General features: G+C 40.5%; 1 protein-coding gene across 1 annotated transcript in view; it reads left to right on the top strand.

Moving 5' to 3' along the window:
* The first annotated feature begins 236 nt into the window (after positions 1-236).
* The window catches only part of LOC148026325 (factor of DNA methylation 3-like), a 157,635-nt gene continuing 138,265 nt past the window's right edge, over positions 237-19,606 (top strand). Inside the window, exons 1-2 of the mRNA XM_087690742.1 lie at positions 237-454; positions 917-1,859. Coding sequence (XP_087546868.1) covers positions 929-1,859 — 931 coding nt within the window. The 5' untranslated portion in view covers positions 237-454; positions 917-928. The remainder of the gene's footprint in view (positions 455-916; positions 1,860-19,606) is intronic.

Below are 19,606 nucleotides of genomic sequence, written 5' to 3'. Positions count from 1 at the left end.
GCATGCAATTCATAGGCCAAGCACACTCCTTAATTCATAGAAGCCTTGTTGCACCTCACACATATAAATTTGAAAATTGCTTCGTAAAAACTATGAACACTAGAAGTCATCATCATCATCAATACAACACTAAGTAGATAAGAACAATAGATGCATATCTGTGCCAACGTTACACGATGTGTTATGGTTATCATTCTTGTGACACTACAAAACGAAAATAGGAACTTAAAGCATCCTTCTAAATGCGAAGTCAGTGTCAGTCGGTGAAGGTGGCGAGGTGGTGCTTGTCCTTTGTGCATGGAAACTCTCGAACCAGTCCTTTCTCTTCACACGTGCAGAGTCATATCACCTTCTCTCAGCTGTCACGTGGATTAATGAATCTTCTTCCATCAGCAGCTTGACTGTGCAGCTAATTGCTCTCGATCGGTTGCAGGTGTACTGCTGTAAGAATACGGTAAGAATGCTTCCAAACAAACCCAATAGTCCATTCCTGAAAGAAGTTATTAGTAATCTGCCTTTCTGCTCTCGTTCCCCCAGCTTTATATACTATAATTGCATGAATTTGTTGCACATTTACTTGGAGGAAAGGGTGGCACCTAAGAAGGGCTTGCTCTTTAATCTCTTGCATTTCTCCAATTAGATGTCCGACTTACCCTCTGCTAGTGTAGCAGACAGTTCATCTGATTGCCGGATGGTTCAATTCATGCACTTAATTTATTCTTCAAGATGTCAGACTTACCCTCTGTTGTAGCAGACCGTTCATATTATACCCTGATGGTTCAATCATTAAACAGCATCACCAAATGGCATGCCTTGTCACATTTAGTGATATTATAGCCTAAAGATGGGCATGGCTGTAAAGTAGGGATGAAAATCGATCGCTTGAGTCGACTAATGGTGATCTTTGCATGCATAGAATATTCAGATCATGGAACTGGGGGAAACATCACAGCATCAGAATATGGAACATGCTCCAATCAATTATGGCACCCTTGAAGCAACAGATAACGTAGAGCTATTCTTAAACAGGAGGCTGTCTGCAAATGAGTTTGATAGAATTCTGAAATGCCCAGCTTGCCCTATGGGGGACAACGGGACTTTCAATTACTTGGACTTGTTACAACATGCTACATCTATCAGCAATGGTTTACAAGATGCAGATCAAGCTCGTGCACATGGCATGGTAGTCAGCTTTTTGAAAAGGAGTGTAGTGACACTCCCACATGTAGATGTAGACATGCACCTTCAAGCGGAAGAAAGATGCAGAGTGAAGAACTCTAACCAGCAGCTTGTCTTTCCGTGGTTTGGTATCGTGGTCAACATTGACATGAGCAGAGGATGTGTGGGCTCATGGAATGAAGAAATAAAAAAACGATTCTCATTTTTCTATCCATTATCTGTGCAAACATTCTTCAATGCCTTTACTGGCGTGGGTGTTCTTGAGTTCAGAGATGATATTGTCGGATATTATGATGCACAGGACTTTGGGAGGAGTTTTTGTGATTCTGGAAGAGGAAAGGTTGATTGGGAAAATAGAATGATATCCAGTGAGCACCCAGGCAAAGATCTATATGGGTGGCTTGCTGATCATCAAGATTATAATTTTAATAGTCATATTGGTGATTACCTCCGCAAGAGGGGAAGCTTGAAAATCATGCCACAGATAGTCAACGAGTCTTGGACAAATCATAATGGTCAATTGATGCAAGACTTGCGTTTCAAGATCCAAGAAAAGAATCTGAAGCTTATGGACTTCAGTAGGCAAGTGTTCCGTCTGCAAACATTGGTCTATCAAACAGAAAATTCCAGATACTCTATTGAAGCTCAAAAATGTTTCATAGAAGAAAGGCACAGGCAAGGTACAAATCGGCAGTCTTCTCTTCAGTAAGGGCAAAACATTTTTCTTATGCAGCTTTTCTTGGGCTAGTCAGGTCTAGAGTTTTAATGCTTATTGTGCTCATCTTAGAGAACAGCATATTACGATTAATGGAGGTAGTTATATGCAGCTAATATTGTTTTTGGCATCAAGAGTTGTCAAAAGGTTCCATTCTTTTAGAGGTTCTCCATGCTGCTTGACTAGATTTATTCAGTTTGTAATGATATTGGTGGTGAGTAAATCTTCTCCCTATGGCTGTTTTCTGTTTGATCTTCACCAATGGTTGTAGTAGACTTAAGATTGCTCAATAAGATCTCTTTGAAGGATCCTTTTGGCTCCCAGAAAGAGTCTTTTCATGTGTGACAAATAGATGACTAGAACCCAAAAAAATAGATGCATAGAATTCACGGAGACTGGTAAATAGATCTCTGGGCCTGCATTTTTGTTCTATGGATAATCCATTCATGATGTTTCCCTAACAAGATAAACTCTGAAAAAATTCACACTTCTCACTTGGTTGACACTGCTAGATTACAGCATTGTTAATCATTTTGTATTCTGTCACTTGTATTTATAGTCCAAGATCTCATTATTCTCTCTCTAGTTTTTTTCCTAATGGATAATTGTATTAATTATGAAATATAGAATGTGCAAGAGCCACATGACTACTGAATAACAAATACAGTCATTGAAGAGATGGCAGCACACCAGGGAGCCAAATTCTCACAGACTCCATAGTGCTCAATTTCCATTGAAGGAGACCTCACAAATAGCCTATATGATTGATCAAAATGAGAACATTCCAAATAATCCAATTATGCTAACAGCCATAAAATGCAAAAAGTAAAAGACTATTTGCACACGTGGCAGGGCAGATCATGTGAGCTTGGGTTTGCCCAAGCCTAGTTCCTCAAATGTACGGAGCCCCTGTAATCCAGTTCTTGGGACGCATGGAGTCTCTAGTAACCAAATTGCAAACTTGAGATAGTAGAGACCATATGCATGCCGCGATCAGGCAATGCCAAAAACCTATGACAAGAGGTTGCCTCAGTTGCAGTACAAAAGAAGCAAGAGGCATTGGAAATGTTGCATCTTGAGAGGGCACCAACAAGTGGGAGATCACCCACCAACATTCATCAAATGAAAACTTTGCATTTAGAAGGGGTTGTATTTAGGCAACAGTATGGATTGCACCAAGCTCTACCCTTGCATAGATCCCACAAGAAATTGCTCGTCCATCAAACATGCACGATCCTTGATAAGCAAACTGTTGGGTATTTCACTTACGCCTCACTTATGCCTATGCTCACATAGGAGTGTCGGTGATCAGTAGGACACTGGGGTACCTTTTACTCTTGGTACGAGAGGGTTTTTCCCCCATACTTGTGGTCTTATTTCGTATGTGCTCATGTCACACACGGGCACTTATTGTGTTTGGGTGTGAACACCCCCTACAACCCTAAGGTTTAAGGGTTGTACCTCGTACTTTCAGTTTACACTCTTTCAGTCTATTGCATTGGGTGTCGTGCTTTACACTCACACTGTCTACTGCACTCTGTGCTGAGCTTCGATCTTGTCTCCATCTCACATTTGGTATTAGAGCTAAGGCTCTGTTGTCACAACTCTATAGAAACAGAATTTGTATCTTTTTTTCAAGTTGAGATAGTGACTTAGTCTTCTTCTTCTTCTTATGCCTTTGTCCATGCTCGGATCTTGAGGTTGAAGATGGTGAAGTGCTTGATGGGGATGAAGATGGAGACGAGGGTGAAGAATGTCGACGCCTTTGATGATGATGAGGTTTTCCACGAGAAGGGTGTGACTCTTCGTCACTAGAAGAGGGTCCATCAGAGTAGGCGCCAGATGACTTTGAAGAAGAGGATGAGCTTCGACGCGATCTCTTTCTTTGTCTTGAAGTAGAATGGGACTGCCTCTTAGAAGTAGTTGGACTTCTTGATCGGCTCCTTTCATTGGTATGGCTTTGTCTCCTTGAAGCAGATGGGCTTTTTTCCTTGAATTCTTTGGGATTCTCAACTTTTTCTAGTTTGAGAAGTTGCTCACGAATTTGCTGATTTTCCTCTCTAAGACTTTGAATGGCTTGAAGGATAGCACTCGACTGATCCATTGAGACTCTAAGAAAAATATGCTCAAGCACTCAATGCAAGGGCTGAAAACAAACAAACTTATAATTGTAAGCACTACCAATGTTGAGGTGAAGACCGAGCCAAAGCTCAGATATCCACTGTAAACGCCCCAAACAACGTAGTATGCTTAACAATTATGATATTCGCTTGTTTTCGAGATTTAATATAAAAGAGAATGAACACTTAAAGCTGAAAATGAAAATTACTCACAAAATTACAGCCATGAAAATGTAAAAGTAATGGAGACAAAATTGAGGGTTGAAGATGGGCAAACCCCCCCCTGAAGGAATGTATTTCTGCTCAACCCAAGTCCCTTAGGGAAGAGCTTAGTTACAATCAATCTAAGAGTGAGGAGAAGTAATTCTTACTCTCACAAGATCATGCAAAGATGTACAAACACACATGCATTATCTATTATGCAATGATAAGAACGGATTTCTTTATAGTATGAGAGAAGAAAAAGGGAAAATCAGCCTTTCTCCATCATTGATCAGCAGTACATGGATAGGGCTTGCTTCTTGTTGCTAAAATGGAAGAAAGAGCTCGAGAAGGAGGTGCTGTAATGAATTTATAGGCTTGTTGTCCTGTAAAACAATAGTGATAGAAGAGGGAATATGGAGAAATTTGATAATGGAGAAGTGGGGGATGATGATGGGGATGGATGGGGCCAGTTTCTGGCTATTTGTGGGTGCTGTACATGAGTTTACAGCAAAGAAAAATGATGCTGAATGAAGAAAAACGAGCTCTTATTTATAGGAGAGGGAAAAGCTAGTACAAAAGGGGAAAGTGGAGTAGCACAAGACAAGTGTCCAGCCACATGTCATGAGATGTGACAAGTGGTGGGACTCTTGGAAACTTGTGTGACAAGTGTCTTGACACTTGTCTCTTCTCTATGGCCTTCCTTTTTGGACTGAATACTGTCAAGAATAGAAATAACCAAATTTAGTAAGCACAGTCAGAGTACAGAATTTACTATTTTTAGAATGATATCCCTATTTTTTAGGACTAGCATTTTTAGGCTAATTCGAGGCTCCTAAAATTTAGAGACCCCCCAATATGGGTGTTATATGAAAGCTTTTTCTGTGTACATCACAAAAACGGTATCAGAATCTTCATGTGACTTTCCTATGCAAAGAAATGTGCATTTCAAGCTTTCAGCCCACACATGCACATTATACAAGCATTTCATGATCATGCCATCTTGTTGATTGTAACTGTCTGTTCTGGCGGATCTAGCCCACACTTCAAGGCATCAATTCTTTCTGTGTGCGAGTCTAACCCTGATATGCGTGAGTTCTGGTCACAGGTGCCTAATCGGGCCATATAGGTGGAAGTGTGAACTATCTTTTCTCTAACCCACCGCGTGGGTCCACCATAACATGTGACCACTCATCAGTAGCCAGCTCCAATGCACTTTTCTTTATATCTAATTAGTGCAAAGGAAACAAATTTAATAAATCATTATATAGACAAATTAATGAAAAAAAGATACAAATTTTGTTTCTATAGAGTTGTGACATCTGCTCAGCTCAGCTCCGCTCAGCCTTCGGGAGTCTCTGCTCAAGTTTAGCTCTACTTTGCCAGCTAGAAAGCAACCGCCAGTGCCCAACAGGTCCGTCACTTGTGGTGCTAGGAAGCACAACAGTGCCACTACCTTGCATCTTGCCAGTTTGCCTAGCCAGGCTGCCTCTGCCCTAGCCTCTCTACTTGCGTTGCCCCTTGTCCTGGTTGCGCCGCCTTTGGCCACGCTGCTTCTGGCCACGCTACCTCTGGCCACGCTCGCACCCTGGCAACAAATCCACCTGTACCTTGCGACGTCCAGTACTTTGCGCCCTGGGTCGCTCGCCGCTGCCCGTGCAGCCCGTCACCGTTCGCTCGTTAGACTGCCTTGCCCCGCCAGTCTTTAGCCTCTTGCGTTGCTTGTGTCCGCTGCTCCAGCATCTCCTATAGCGCCTATAGCCGCCACACCTGCCTTTGACAATGTCTGCGCCACCCAGTCTGCCTGTACCCGCCAGTTCGCCTAGAAGCGCCATTTGCACCTGCACCATTTTGACCCTGCGCTTGCGACTGAATCTACGCTTGGGCCATGAGCTTATCTGGTACTTTTGGAGGTAAGTTTTTTTTAGATTTTAACCTTTTTTATTCTAGAATTTATTTTTGGACAAAGGGGCTTTAGCCTGGGCAGACACAGAACTGTGAATACGTGTCCCAGACATGGTTGAAGCAAATTTCTGATCAAAATTATCAGAAATTTTGGGGCTTTTGTGTTTTTTGAGGACATTGGTACATGTATTGCTGTCTCAGATTGTTTTGGACAAAGTTGAGGTAAGAAGTTTTGGGGATTTTGTTGATATAGTGTTGCTGAACATTGAATACACCTTGGATTGCATGCATTACAGACAGTTTTGATAGAGTGCCCCTGAGTGTACTAATTGCAGCAAGTTATCTGCTGTAATTTTTGAAAATTTTGAGATTTCCAGTTTGGTCCAGCTTGGACATTGCTCTTTTGCTTCTTCTGGTAATTGATGATCATGGCAAATCAGGGAGGAGATGCCTTTACCTATGTATCCAAGGAGGACAGATTGGATGAAAACAACTACTCACTTTGGTCCTTCATGATAAAGAATGTGCTTGTGGTGAAAAATCTTTGGGATTATGCCAATGGAGAAGAAGTTAGGCCCAGATTTGTGGCTCCAGCTACTCCTCCTCCAGGAGGATGTGGACAACGGGCACCTCAGCTTGCTCCACTTCAGCCACCTCCCCAAATATCAGTAGCTCAAAAAGCATGGGATACATGGGATGCACAGGCTTTGTCGTTGATTGCATTGGCAGTTCAGGGGTCCATCATTCCCCACATTCGTTCAACAGCTTCTTCACGAGAAGCTTGGCTAACTTTGGAGTAGATGTTTGCAGGTAAGAATGAGACTCGCATCTCTTTCTTAAAGAAAGAGCTAGAAACATTGAAGATGGATGAGGGTGATTCTATTTAGGATCACTTGAACAAAATTTAGGACTTGCGAGAGCAACTTATGAATGTTGATGAGTACTATTCAGATGCACAGATGATATCTACTACATTAAACTCATTACCTCCTTCGTACTTGGCTTTTCATACGGCCTTAAACCTCACCATGAGGATTGCCGCACAGCTGATCACTTTTCTTTAGTTAGTCAGTTTGCTTCTAGAGGAGGAGCAAATAAGAAGAAATAGTGGTGTGGATGCCATAGCCTTTGAGCAGGCTTTTACGGCTAGACAGAAGGGCAAAGGCAGCCAAATAAAGAATGCTCCACAAAGCTATGGGACTTCTGGCACATCACAGGGAAGTGAAAAACAAGGGGGCACGCAAGCCAAAAAGGGCAAATGCCATTATTGCAAGAAGCCATGTCACTATATCACTGAGTGCAGAAAGCGCATCACCAAGGAGAAGAATGAGCAGTTAGGAATATTTGTTTCTGATTCTCCTTTCATTGCTACTGGGTCCACGTCCTTTGTTGTAGACAAGGACTATTGCTTTTACACATGCAGTTATGACACTTCTTGGGCTTATCGAGCATTTAGCTCTACTGAGGATGCAAGCACTTGGTTTTTTGACAGTGGTGCTTCTAGGCATATTACATCTCGTAGAGATTTATTTGCTTACGTTGGTGCAGCTCCAGTTGGCAAGTCTGTACAGTGTGCCAACAATGCATCATACCTTGTTAGAGGTATTGGGGAGATTTTACTCACAATCATTGATGGCTCTATTCTCCGCCTACAGGATGCTTTGTTTTGGGAAAAATACATCAGTTTTCGTTTCCCCGTGAAGTTGCTTTTAGAGCAACAACCAAGTTGCACAGAGCAACAACCAAGTTGCACATAGTGCATTCAGATGTCTTTGGGCCTATGCAGACAAAGTCATTGGGAGGGTGTTACTATTTTGTGCCTTTTATTGATGACTTTACACGATTTTGCTGGGTCTATTCTTTGGTAAAAAAGTCAGAAGTGTATGATGCATTCTTGGCTTTTGTTGCACTTGTTGAGAACCAATTTGGTTGTAAAATTAAGACTCTCCGTTCGGACTGGGGGGGGAATACATGTCCTCTATGCTAAATTCTTTTTTGAAGTAGAAGGGCATTGTCCATCAGTACACTACTGCTTACACTCCACAGTAGAATGGGATTGTAGAGAGGAAGAATCGGTCACTCATGGAGATGGCTAGATGTATGCTGAAAGCAAAGAGCTTGCCACACAGTTTTGGATGGAAGCCGTTATGTGTGCTTGCCATGTTTTGAACAGATGCCCCACCAAAGCGTTGAAAAAAATTACACCTTTTGAGACTTGGAACAACTGAAAGCCTTTTGTTGGACACTTTCGTACCTTTGGGTGTCTTGCATGTGCACACATTCCACGTGTACTTAGAAAAAAGTTGGATAACAAGGTTGTCAAATGCATTTTTGTGGGATATAGTAGTGAAAGAAAAGGCTACAGACTATATGATCGTGTCTCTAAAAAGATGTTTGTCAGTAGGGATGCACTATTTGATGAAAAATCAGAATTATCCCTTGCTGGTTTAGGCACATATTAGGTTGCCAGTGATGTATTTGAAGGGCTGCTGCCCATTACATTTGGTGATTTAACTGGAGTTTCAGCAAGTGAACTCAATGCTTAGCCAGCTGCTCCATTGGAAAATGCAGAAAATCAGCTATTGGCTGATCTGAATACTTAGCAAAGTACTGAAACTGAAATTCAGCAAGAGCTTATGCACAGTCAAGAGGCAAGACAAATGCCTAGATGGTATTTACAGACTATGAAAGATAGTCATCTGGATGCACCCATGGCTGGTCGTACTAGAAGGCAAGCTCATATGCATGATACTGCACATACCATGGAGTTTGTTATGGTAGCAAGCACACTTGATGATGAGGAACCTGAATGTTTTGAGGATGCACAATAGAGTGTGCATTGGATGGCAGCAATGCAAGTTGAATTGGATTCTATAACTAAGAATCAAACATGTGATTTAGTGTCTTTGCTATTTGGGAAGAAAGCCATTGGAACAAAATGGGTCTACAAGCTGAAACGAAATGCAGATGGATCCATTGACAAATATAAGGCAAGGCTTGTAGCTAAAGGCTATGCATAGAAGAAAGGAATTGACTATGAGGAGACATTTGCTCCTACCTCTCGAATGACGACCATCAGGTCTATGGTTGCTTTGGCTGCCCATTATGGATGGACTGTGCATCAGTTGGATATTAAAACTGCACTTTTACATGGGGAACTTCATGAGGAAGTATATGTACAGCAACCCATTGGTTTTGCAATTGAAGGATCGGAACACTTGGTTTGCAAACTGAAAAAAGCTTTATATGGTTTGAAACAAGCTCTTAGAGCTTCGTATGCAAAGATAGATGCTTTCTTGCTTAGCCAAGGGTTCATAAAGAGCTCATATGAGTCTCTCCTTTACGTATGTAAAGAGGGGGGATCCATGCTGATAATTTGTCTATATGTTGATGATCTCTTGCTTACAGGGACAGAAAACTTTTGACATGTCTTGGAGTCTTTGCATTATTACTTGGGCATTCAGTTCATACATGATGCTAGAGGTATTGGTTTATCACAGTCAAGATACATTGGTAAACTTCTTGAGAAGTTTGGCTTACAGGATTGCAAGCCAGTCTGTACACCAATGGAACCTGGACTAAAGCTGTCATTACATGATGACAGTGATTTGTTTGATATACACACATATGCTCCAACAGTTGGATGTCTTATTTACCTATGCAACACTAGGCGGGACATACAGTTTGCAATTTCAGCCGTGAGCAAATATATGCATCAGCCATGCATATCACATTGGCAAGTTGTTAAGCGTGTCTTCCATTACTTGTAGGGTACTAGATCTCTTGGATTGCTTTATGCCAAGGGGGGACCACTGCAGTTACATGCTTACAGTGATTCCGATTGGGCTGGTGATTATGATTCACGTCACTTCACTAGTGGCAATTGTTTCTTTCTTGGCTCATCTTGCATATCTTGGCTTAGCAAGAAACAATCCACTGTTGCCACATTGCCATACGAAGCTGAATACAAGGAAGCTTTCACTACCACAGTTGAATGCATATGGATTAGATGCTTGCTAGCTGATCTGGATGTATTTGTTACGGAGCCTACTCCTTTGTTCAATGACAGTCAGAGTGCCATTGCAGTGGCACGCAACCCAGTGTTTCATGCATGCACGAAACACATTGAGATACATTATCACTTTGTGAGAGAGAGACTACATGCAGGTGATATTAACCTTGTCTATTGTCCTACCACCAGAGTAATGTGGTAGACATCTTCACCAAAGCTCTTCCTCATGACAAATTTGAAGCATTTCGGAATGCTTTAAAATTGATCTCCTTTGGTGGCGGATGATCCTTGTACTCTTGATCACTCTTCACTCTAAGGGGGTTTGTTGGGTATTTCACTTACACGTTACTTATGCCTACGCTCGCATAGGAGTGTCAGTGATGAGTAGGACACTGGGGCATTTTTTACTCTCGGTATGAGAGGTTTTTCCCCCCAGACTTATGGTCTTATTTCATATGTGCTTATGTCACACACTTACGGGCACTTATCGTGTTCTGGTGTGAACACCCCCTACAACCCTAAGGTTTAAGGGTTCTACCTTGTACTTTTAGTCTATTGCATTGGGTGTCATGCTTCACACTCACACTGTCTACTACACTGTGTTGAGCTTCGATCCTGTCTCCATCTCACACAAACAATATATCTTAAAGTAGATGCTCACCCTAAGTTTATTTTATAATTTATTTTCGAAATTGTGCTAGGGGCTTGCCAAGTCCAAGGGAAAGGAGTGCCAAAAAAACAAAGAGTCTAAAAGATTTTCCGTAGATCATGGTACCTTCTAGGCATATGAAAAATTCTTTGAATTGAGTGGAATGACTACAAAGTATTGCTTGCAGGCTCTAGTGCGCTCCTGCAACTTGGGATGAGCTGCCAATTTTGCATCCCAAGAAACAATTCTAGAAGTATCCAAAATTTCAGCCAAATGAATTGGCTTGTAGCCAATTATTTGTTGGATGCCAAGAGATCTTCTTAAGCACCACTTTCAGGAGCTGACAAGATGAGTCAACAATGATGAGGATTTTAGCCATATGGGGCCAATCATCATTGAATACATGCCGCCATGATGCCTGAAAGTGTTGCTATGCAATATACCCATGTCTTCTAGAAAGAATTGGGTGATGGCAATCCAAGGCTGTTGCCCAACACACATCACTAAACAAAGACCATTGAAGGGCTTTCCCATACATCATTTCATCTAAAATTGTATTCCTCCCCATTTGGAAGCGGACGGACTTTGTGATTTCTTGCAAGACAATCTTTTACTAGGGAAGTAATAGCAAGTAATATGAAATCATGAGCAACATAACTGACTGAGCACCCTTGCAACACACACGGAAAGACCTTGCCTCTGATTTCCAATGAACAAGTTTGATTGTAATTGGAGTTGAAATCGAATCCTATAGTTTCTTAGTTAGGACTTGTACACTTGTGTGATATACCAAGTGTCTTGTAATGCTGCCTTGTGTTACAACCTTCCCCTACCTTCCCAATGCCAGTAAATCTTGTTTTGTGCAACTTATGAGAACTGATTTTTGGGTGAAGCAAATAACTCCCAAACGTCCATAGCTTTATGTATATTTTCCTTGTCATCTTTCAAGAGCATACTGTTATCATCTACCAAACACTTGGCCTACTAATTGTTGCATAGAAGGGAGAGATAAGCCAACCACCTCACCAATTGCAGCCAAATGGGGTCTCATCATTAGAATCAGATGAGTTGCAAGAGCAAAGAGCAAAGGATTTAAAGGACACCCTTGTTTTAAAATTCAAAAAGTAAGAATGGCTCCCTAACACATCCATTGAGGATCAGTCTTGCAGATGAGACCTTGCTAATGGTGTAGAATAGATTGAATATTTTGAGCCCAAAACATATCTTTTACATGAGCTTGTTCAAAAAAGATCAATCTAGATGATCAACAGCTTTCTCCAAGTCCAGTTGAACTATCACTATTGCTTGATGTGAATGTCATATATAATCCATGATCATTTGAACATGGAGAATATTATGCAGAATATTTCTTTCTTTGATGAACCCATATTTAGGAGAATGCACTATGTTTGGAAGGTGCAATCTTTAGCCAACACCTTGGGAAAAATCTTATACATATCCCATCAAGGAAAGAGGTTGCCAATGTTTGAGAGAGGATAGTGTCATTGTTCTATGTTCAATAGTTGAAAACTGACCGGAAGTTTGATGACGATCGCTCTTACCTATGTGCCTATGAGATTGCTCTATCAGTGTTCATGTTAAATTCATACCACATGTTTACATTTGACAAGAAGTTTGAAGTGGTTTTATGCCTCAGTGTTAATGCAAGTTATAAGCACTTGTTACTAGACATGTGAGTGACCATTTTATGAACCTTGGTCAAGTTGGAAGAGAGAGATCAAGTGTGAAACCATACCAGCTGCCCCCAATGATTTGCACCATGATTTTCAGGGTGTGAACTACTGCTCTCAGTCTAGCGTATTCATCGAGGGAAAAAGCATAGTGGACAGGGGGGATACAAGGAAAGCATTGAAGAAGACTGGAAGAAGATATGCTGATGTCTTGTGTACGCATGAGAGGCTTGATCTATGATCTCTAGGACTGTAGTGGACTGTTCTAAACAGGGCAAATAGGCAGTTTGCTGCTGTTCACACAAAAAATACACTGATCTACCTTGAACCTGGAGGAGAATATGGCTCTGCTGTCCCAAATAGGGGTTTTGTGTGGACTGATTTGGGGTATTCTTTTACTACTGCTGTAGTAGATTGAAATATAGTTTTTTGGACTAAAAGAGGGGTCTTTGGAGGTTTTAGAACAGGGTATTATTGATTTGTGTGGGCTAATTTGGTACCGATTGTTCTAATATAAGTTCAGGCCTATTGTTGAGTCTCATACCTATTGTTTGATACTTCATCTTATGTATGGAATGTGAAGAAATGCCCTAAATGCAAAAACACAAATACAATTGTATGAGAAAGCACAGATTGATAACAAAACAAAGTTAGGATTAGGATAACTTAGAAACAATGAACGCAATCACTAATCTGGAATGAATGAATTTGAATAATACAATACTCATGCAGCAAACACACTATGCAGTGAATGAATAGTGTATCCCAAACTCTCATGTCTCGAGGACCCAAGGCAGATGTAATAAGAAGGAGAGTGTGTTGTAGTTTGATGGGTCTCGAAATGCAGCAAGGCAACCTCAGAAGATGTCTAACAACAGCAAAGGTAGTAGTAGATGTGCGAGAGTCGGAAGAACATCAAGATGAGAAAAATGCAAGGAGAGATCAAGGTGACATCTATGATGACCAAAACATAGCCTTTTGGAGATAAATGCAGCTTGTAGAAGACAAACATAGCCTTTTGATGTAGTCACCACCAGCTAGAGAGGACAGTAGTAGAGGTAGGATATGGTAGCTGCTAGGCTGAAATGCCGCCTCTTGAAGGGTAGAGGATAGCTGGTGACTCTCGGGGGAGAGAATTGTGAAGGGACTGTTGCGGACACCAGATGGGTGTAGACAATATCGGCTAGCTTTGGTTGAGATGTCCTTCACGAATGGGGTATGGGTGGCAAAGCTCTACCACTTGAGACTTGCAAAAACGAGATTGAAATGAGTGGGAGGACAAGCTCTCTATTTATAGAGAGCTTGGGGCCTCCCAAATTAGGGTTTACATGTGGGACATGAAAGTTTTTGAAACTGCTCCTGATTTAAAAGAATGGTTAAAATTCATTGAGTTTGGGGCTATTTGATGAAAGCCAATGGTAATTTAGCTTAAAACCTCTCTTAGACCCAAAACTGGAACAAGAAAGGGAATGCAAACAAGCCCAAGCCCTTTTTTTTCTTTTTCCCAAGGGGTCCCGTCCCAAAGCAACCAAGGTATCTGGCAAAAGATGCATGTTGGCTACACAGTGATCTACCAAGACTATAGAGGCGATAGTAATCTCACTAAGGGAGCTTAAGTGCTCATGTTAGAAAGAATGGAGCAACAGACAAAGGGTGCTCGTTGGCTGTCCTGTGTTCTACTAAGTCTTGCAAAGGTGGATGGAAACACAATGGACTATCTTTTTTTTTTTGGAGGGCTTTTGGTGTGTTTTCCAAAAGATTTAGCATTAAGTGAGGCTTTCAAAAAAGTTTTTGGTTGATTGAGTATGGTGCCCCAAAGGGATATAGGGATGGTCAGCCCCAAGTCCTTTACAAAACAAACCTATCCCAACCACTAGTGAGTGTTGATGACAAAGAAAATAGGGTAAGTATGGGAAGCATCTATGGTGGGTATGTGGAGAGCCTAGAAAGAAGTGCGAAAAGCAGGCAAGACAAGCTAAGCAAGCAAGGGAGGTCACCTCAAAGATTGCTATATGCAATGCTACGAATATGGTGCGACCACTCGTAAGACTTGAAAGAAATAAATGCATATAGACGCATGGTTACAAGAATAGAATGCCAATGCACTGGAGTTATGCAAGAGAGTATGCTCATGTAAAAGGCTATGCAATGGTGCCACTTGGAAAGTGCTCTCCAAGGGAATTATTTACTTTTCCAAGCACCCTTTTACAACATGGTCATCTTGATAACGTGGATGAAGATAAAAAGTACAATATACATAATGTGTCAATTAAAAGCTGTAAACAACATCGTATCACCACCAAGAGAAGAAATTTGTTCCTTCTCAAATTGAAAGGGAAAGTTGGAGGGGAAGCACCCCATCAATTTGAAGAAGTCAAGAATGGTGTATGCAAGCCAATCTGATAGATGTCGGAGAGTCAGATCCAACGGAGAGTCAGATCCACAAAAACGATGGAAAGCACGAGTGTTCTTCTCCTCCCAACCACGCCTAGATAAGTGCTGGCCCTCAACCCGGATTCCTTTGCCAGCCGTCAACTTCCTGAAGTCCTATTCCTAGACTCCCTTACTTTCTAGGCTCCCCTTAACCCCGTTCGGGCGCCCAAGAGCCCGGACGGTCATTCTCGTGCATGTTCCCCTAGATTTACCTTAATGTGACATTAAATGTCACTTTTAATGTCACATTCCATATTTATGACCTTAATGTGACATTAAATATCACTTTTAATGTCACATTAATGTCACATTTCCTTCCCCTTAAGAATCGGTTTCGTCCTCGAAAACGATACTTGGAAGGTCTAACTGTAAATCGGGAAACCTTTTCTTTAAAGTACTTACTCGCTCCCATGTTGAGCTTTCTTCTGAACAATCTTTCCACTTAACCAAACATTCTTGATAAATAGTATTCCTCGTTCGCCTATTACGAACATTTAATATTTTTTTTGGTTCATGTGGATTAGATTGGTCATAGAATAACTTCTCAATATCATCATTTAAGATTAGATTATCCAAATCACCCAGCTTCTTCCTTAATTTGCTTACATGAAAAATTGGATGTATTTTACTACCAACAGGTAGTTGGAGCTTGTAAGCCAATTCTCCCACCCTTTTAAGTATTATGAAAGGACCACAATACCTTGGTGAAAGCTTTGGACAATGTCCCTTTTTCATAGTTTTGGTTTGTTCAGGCACCTTAAGATAGACCAATTCTCCTTCTTTAAAGGAGATGTCTCTTCGGTGAGGATCTGCATATGCTCTAGCTCGATTTTGAGCTTTTTTAATATTTTCTTGAGCAAATTTTAACATACTATTCATATCCTCCAAAAAGTCTTTAGCTGCCTGAACCTTTTCCTTTTGCAGTAGGACTGCAAAAGGAGCTCTGGGCTGAAACCCATACATTAACATAAATGGACTATATCCAGTGGAAGAGTGCTTGGCACTGTTATATGCAAAATCTGCTAACGGTAAATACTCTTCCAATTAGTTTGCCTTTTACTTACATATGCCCTAAGCATATCTTCAAGAATTTGGTTAACCCTTTCAGTTTGCCCATCTGTTTGCGGGTGATCCGCCGTGCTCATGCTAAGTTTAGTATCCAATTTCCTAAATACCGCACGCCAAAAATGGCTATCAAATTTTCTATCCCGATCAGAAACTATATTTGCCGGAAGGCCATACAATCGGTATATGTTCTCTACGAACAATCTAGCCAATTGACGAACCCATATCAAGCAAGGTATGATCCTTGCTGTGTTCTTGGAAAGAATACAAGTTCATCCTCACTAATACTTCCACTATTACAAATAAAATTATTGGCAATGAAATTTCATGAGAATAGGTTGTAAACCAATGCTTAATCACCTCCTACAGGAACTTTTTGAACTCCAACAACTAGTTGAGTATGAGTCCAATTTCTTATGCAAGAAGTATATTTTGCACCTTTCATGGGCTCAAGAAGGTTGCCAAATCATTACCAATGTGGAGCAATGAATGCCATAAGGACTTTTGAGTATGACCAGAACTATGTGGCCCCAACCTCATTTAGATTGTTAGCCATAACTAGGAGTCGGCCATTAGAAGAAAATGTCATGCTTCACCCATACTTAGATAAGGTTCTAACGAAGGAGGAACTCCACATTGCAAGTGGACTCAACTTTGGTGACCTCTTGATCAATGTATTAACTTATATCATGCAAGTAGGCATTCACCCACAGGACATGGACCGTTATGCAACTCTAGAGTATAACTCCAAGTTTCACAATAGGCTCTTGTGAAAGTGAGGCACACCATGGATGCACTGAATGCCCATATACCTTGATTCCCACAATCTTAGGAAGGATTTTCATTTTCCCAAGGGGAAGGAAGTAAAAGTGAAAAATGGATGAAAACTCAAAATAAAAATTGAATTTTAAAGGAAAGAATGAATGTGTAAAAATGTGCGGATTGATTGATTTGATAATTCTCATTTTGTGGGTTATATCCTTCATCATGGACACTAATCTTTCTAGTCATTTCATTGCTTCCACACCATTTGAGATGTGGTGGCAAAGGACACCCGGGTGCACATGTGGACAATTATTGACAACCATTTAGGAATGGTAATAAAGTACATGCAAGATTGAGTGGCACATGGGATAGCAGCTCATTTCCAAAGCAATAAAGAAACTTAGTATCTCAAAACTTCTCACGAAGAAGTAGCAAATACTCATGTCCACCAATACTGCAAGAGGGGAGAAAAGGGAAGACAAAACTCAAAGATAGTGTGAGAAATCACTACTTAATGGAATATGGACATGTTTGGCAATATCACCTACACAGAGTCGTGCCCTCTCTGTGTTCTAGGTAGAGCAACAATAAAGTCCATGGAGATACTCTCCCATTTTCCTGAAGGAATTTCTAATGGATGGAGAAGTCCTCCCATTTTTAATTTTTCAGCTTTATTAACCTAGCATTTATTACATTTGACCACATAGTCAAGGACGTCCTTATTCATTCCAGGCCAATAGAACTGCCTTCTAATAAGACTATAAATCTTATTAACTCCTGGATGTCCCGCACTAGGGGTATCATGACACTCAAAGAGTATCTGGCGCCTTATTTCTATATCTTTCAGGACACATACCCTACCCTTGTAGAGTAAATAACCATTATCAATGGTAAAATTCTTCCACTTGAATCCAGTTTGAGCAGCCCCTAATGCTCCATTTCCATGTTGAATATCCTCAGATATTCCTTCCTCAGTAGAAGCACTTTCAGTTGGATCCCCATTTTTTATTGCTTCCCATATGTTGGAATATGCCGGATCAACCTGGCATTTCCCTTTTAAAGATTCAAGCAAGTTGGAAGTGAACTGAGTAAAACTCAATTCATTAATGATGGGCATTCTGCTGAGTGCATCAGCTACTATATTATACTTTCCTTTTCTATATCTGATCTCATAGTCAAACTCTTGGAGGAGTTCGGCCCATCTGGCTTTACGCCTGTGTAAATCTGGTTGATCATTAAGCCACTTAATGCTTTCATGATCCGATAAAATCAAAAGTTTGGCACCATACAAATAGTGCCTCCATTTCTTCATTGCATGTACTATTGCATACAACTCCCTCTCATAAACAGAATAATTCTGTTTTGCACGATCTAATTTCTTGCTTTCAAAAGCAACTGGTCGACCTTCTTGTAATAAGACCGCGCCTATTGCCTTATCACTGGCATCAACTTCAACCACAAATGGTTTATTGGGATCCACTATTAATAATACTGGAGCTGTAGCAATAGCTACCTTAAGTTTTTGAAAACTTTCATTTTGATCTGTTCCCCGATTAAAACTTTTCCCTTTCCCTTAAAGTTGGTCTGTCATTGGAACAGCTATTTTGGCATAATCTCGAATGAATCTACGATAAAATCCAGATAAACCTAGGAAGATTTGCAGCTCTTCCAGGTTCCTTGGAGGTGGCCATTCAATAATTGCCCTTACTTTTTCTGGATCCATGTTGATTCCCTCTTTCAAGATAATATGCCCTAGATATTTGACCTCTTGTGCAAAGAATTCACATTTAGTTTTCTTCGCATAAAGGGAATGTGTTCTTAACAGTTGGAATACTAATTGTAAGTGTTCCAAATTTTCTTCTCTTGATTTACTAAAGATCAAGATATCATCCAAAAAGACTACTACAAAATGTCCTAGATAGGGCCGTAAAACACTATTCATCAGCTTCATAAAGGTAGCTGGTGCATTAGTGAGGCCAAAAGGCATCACCAAGAAATCATAATGCCCGTATCTAGTACGAAATGCCGTCTTGGAAACATCTTGTGCCTTAATTCTTATTTGGTGATAGCCTGATCTTAAATCTATCTTTGTGAAGAATTTTGCCCCTTGCAATTGATCAAAAAGATCTTCCATTCTGGGCATAGGAAATTTATTCTTCGCCGTTATTTTATTAAGTGCTCTATAGTCAACACAAAGTCGCATAGAACCATCTTTTTTCTTTACCAATAAAATTGGTGAAGCCCAAGGTGAATTACTAGGTTGAATAAACCCTTTATCCAAGTAATCCTTAATTTGTCTTTCAACTTCTTGATGCTATGTTTCACTTAACCTATACGGTGGTTTTGAAATTGGGTGTGTATCCTTATTTATGTCAATTGGGTGATTTATTTCACCCCTATCTGGTGGAAGGCCACTTGGTAAATCAGAAGGAAATACATCTTTAAAATCATTTAACAAACTATTCAATTCATTATTAACATTCAACTCACAAACATAAGAAAATTGTTGCTTTATATTACAGAAAGTAAAAGTATTCTGTACAGGAAGAGACCATAACATATATACCTCACAAATTTCCTTCTTTATCAGCTTTTGAACTTCAGTAGAACACAGCAAAGGATTATCAGATACTTCATGTTCACCTTGAATGACAAAAATCTTACCATCCCTTTCAAATTCCAGTGTATTATGGTGATAGCTACGTTTTAAGGATGGTTCCAATCCCCATAGCCACTCCCTCCCTAGAGCAATATCAGCTCTTTCCATGTTCATTATTTGGAAATCAAGCTTATCTTTATATCCTTGAATCTCGATTTCCAAATTGGATACCATTGTATCCCATATTTTATTGTCTTGGCCTTGCATCATAC

This window comes from Lygodium microphyllum, chromosome 13 (genome assembly GCF_053477565.2).
Source record: "Lygodium microphyllum isolate KBCC chromosome 13, Lygodium_microphyllum_v1.1.10, whole genome shotgun sequence".
Classification (NCBI taxonomy): domain Eukaryota; kingdom Viridiplantae; phylum Streptophyta; class Polypodiopsida; order Schizaeales; family Lygodiaceae; genus Lygodium; species Lygodium microphyllum.
Note: the sequence above shows the minus strand (reverse complement) of the source record. Positions and strands in the feature narration are given on the sequence as shown.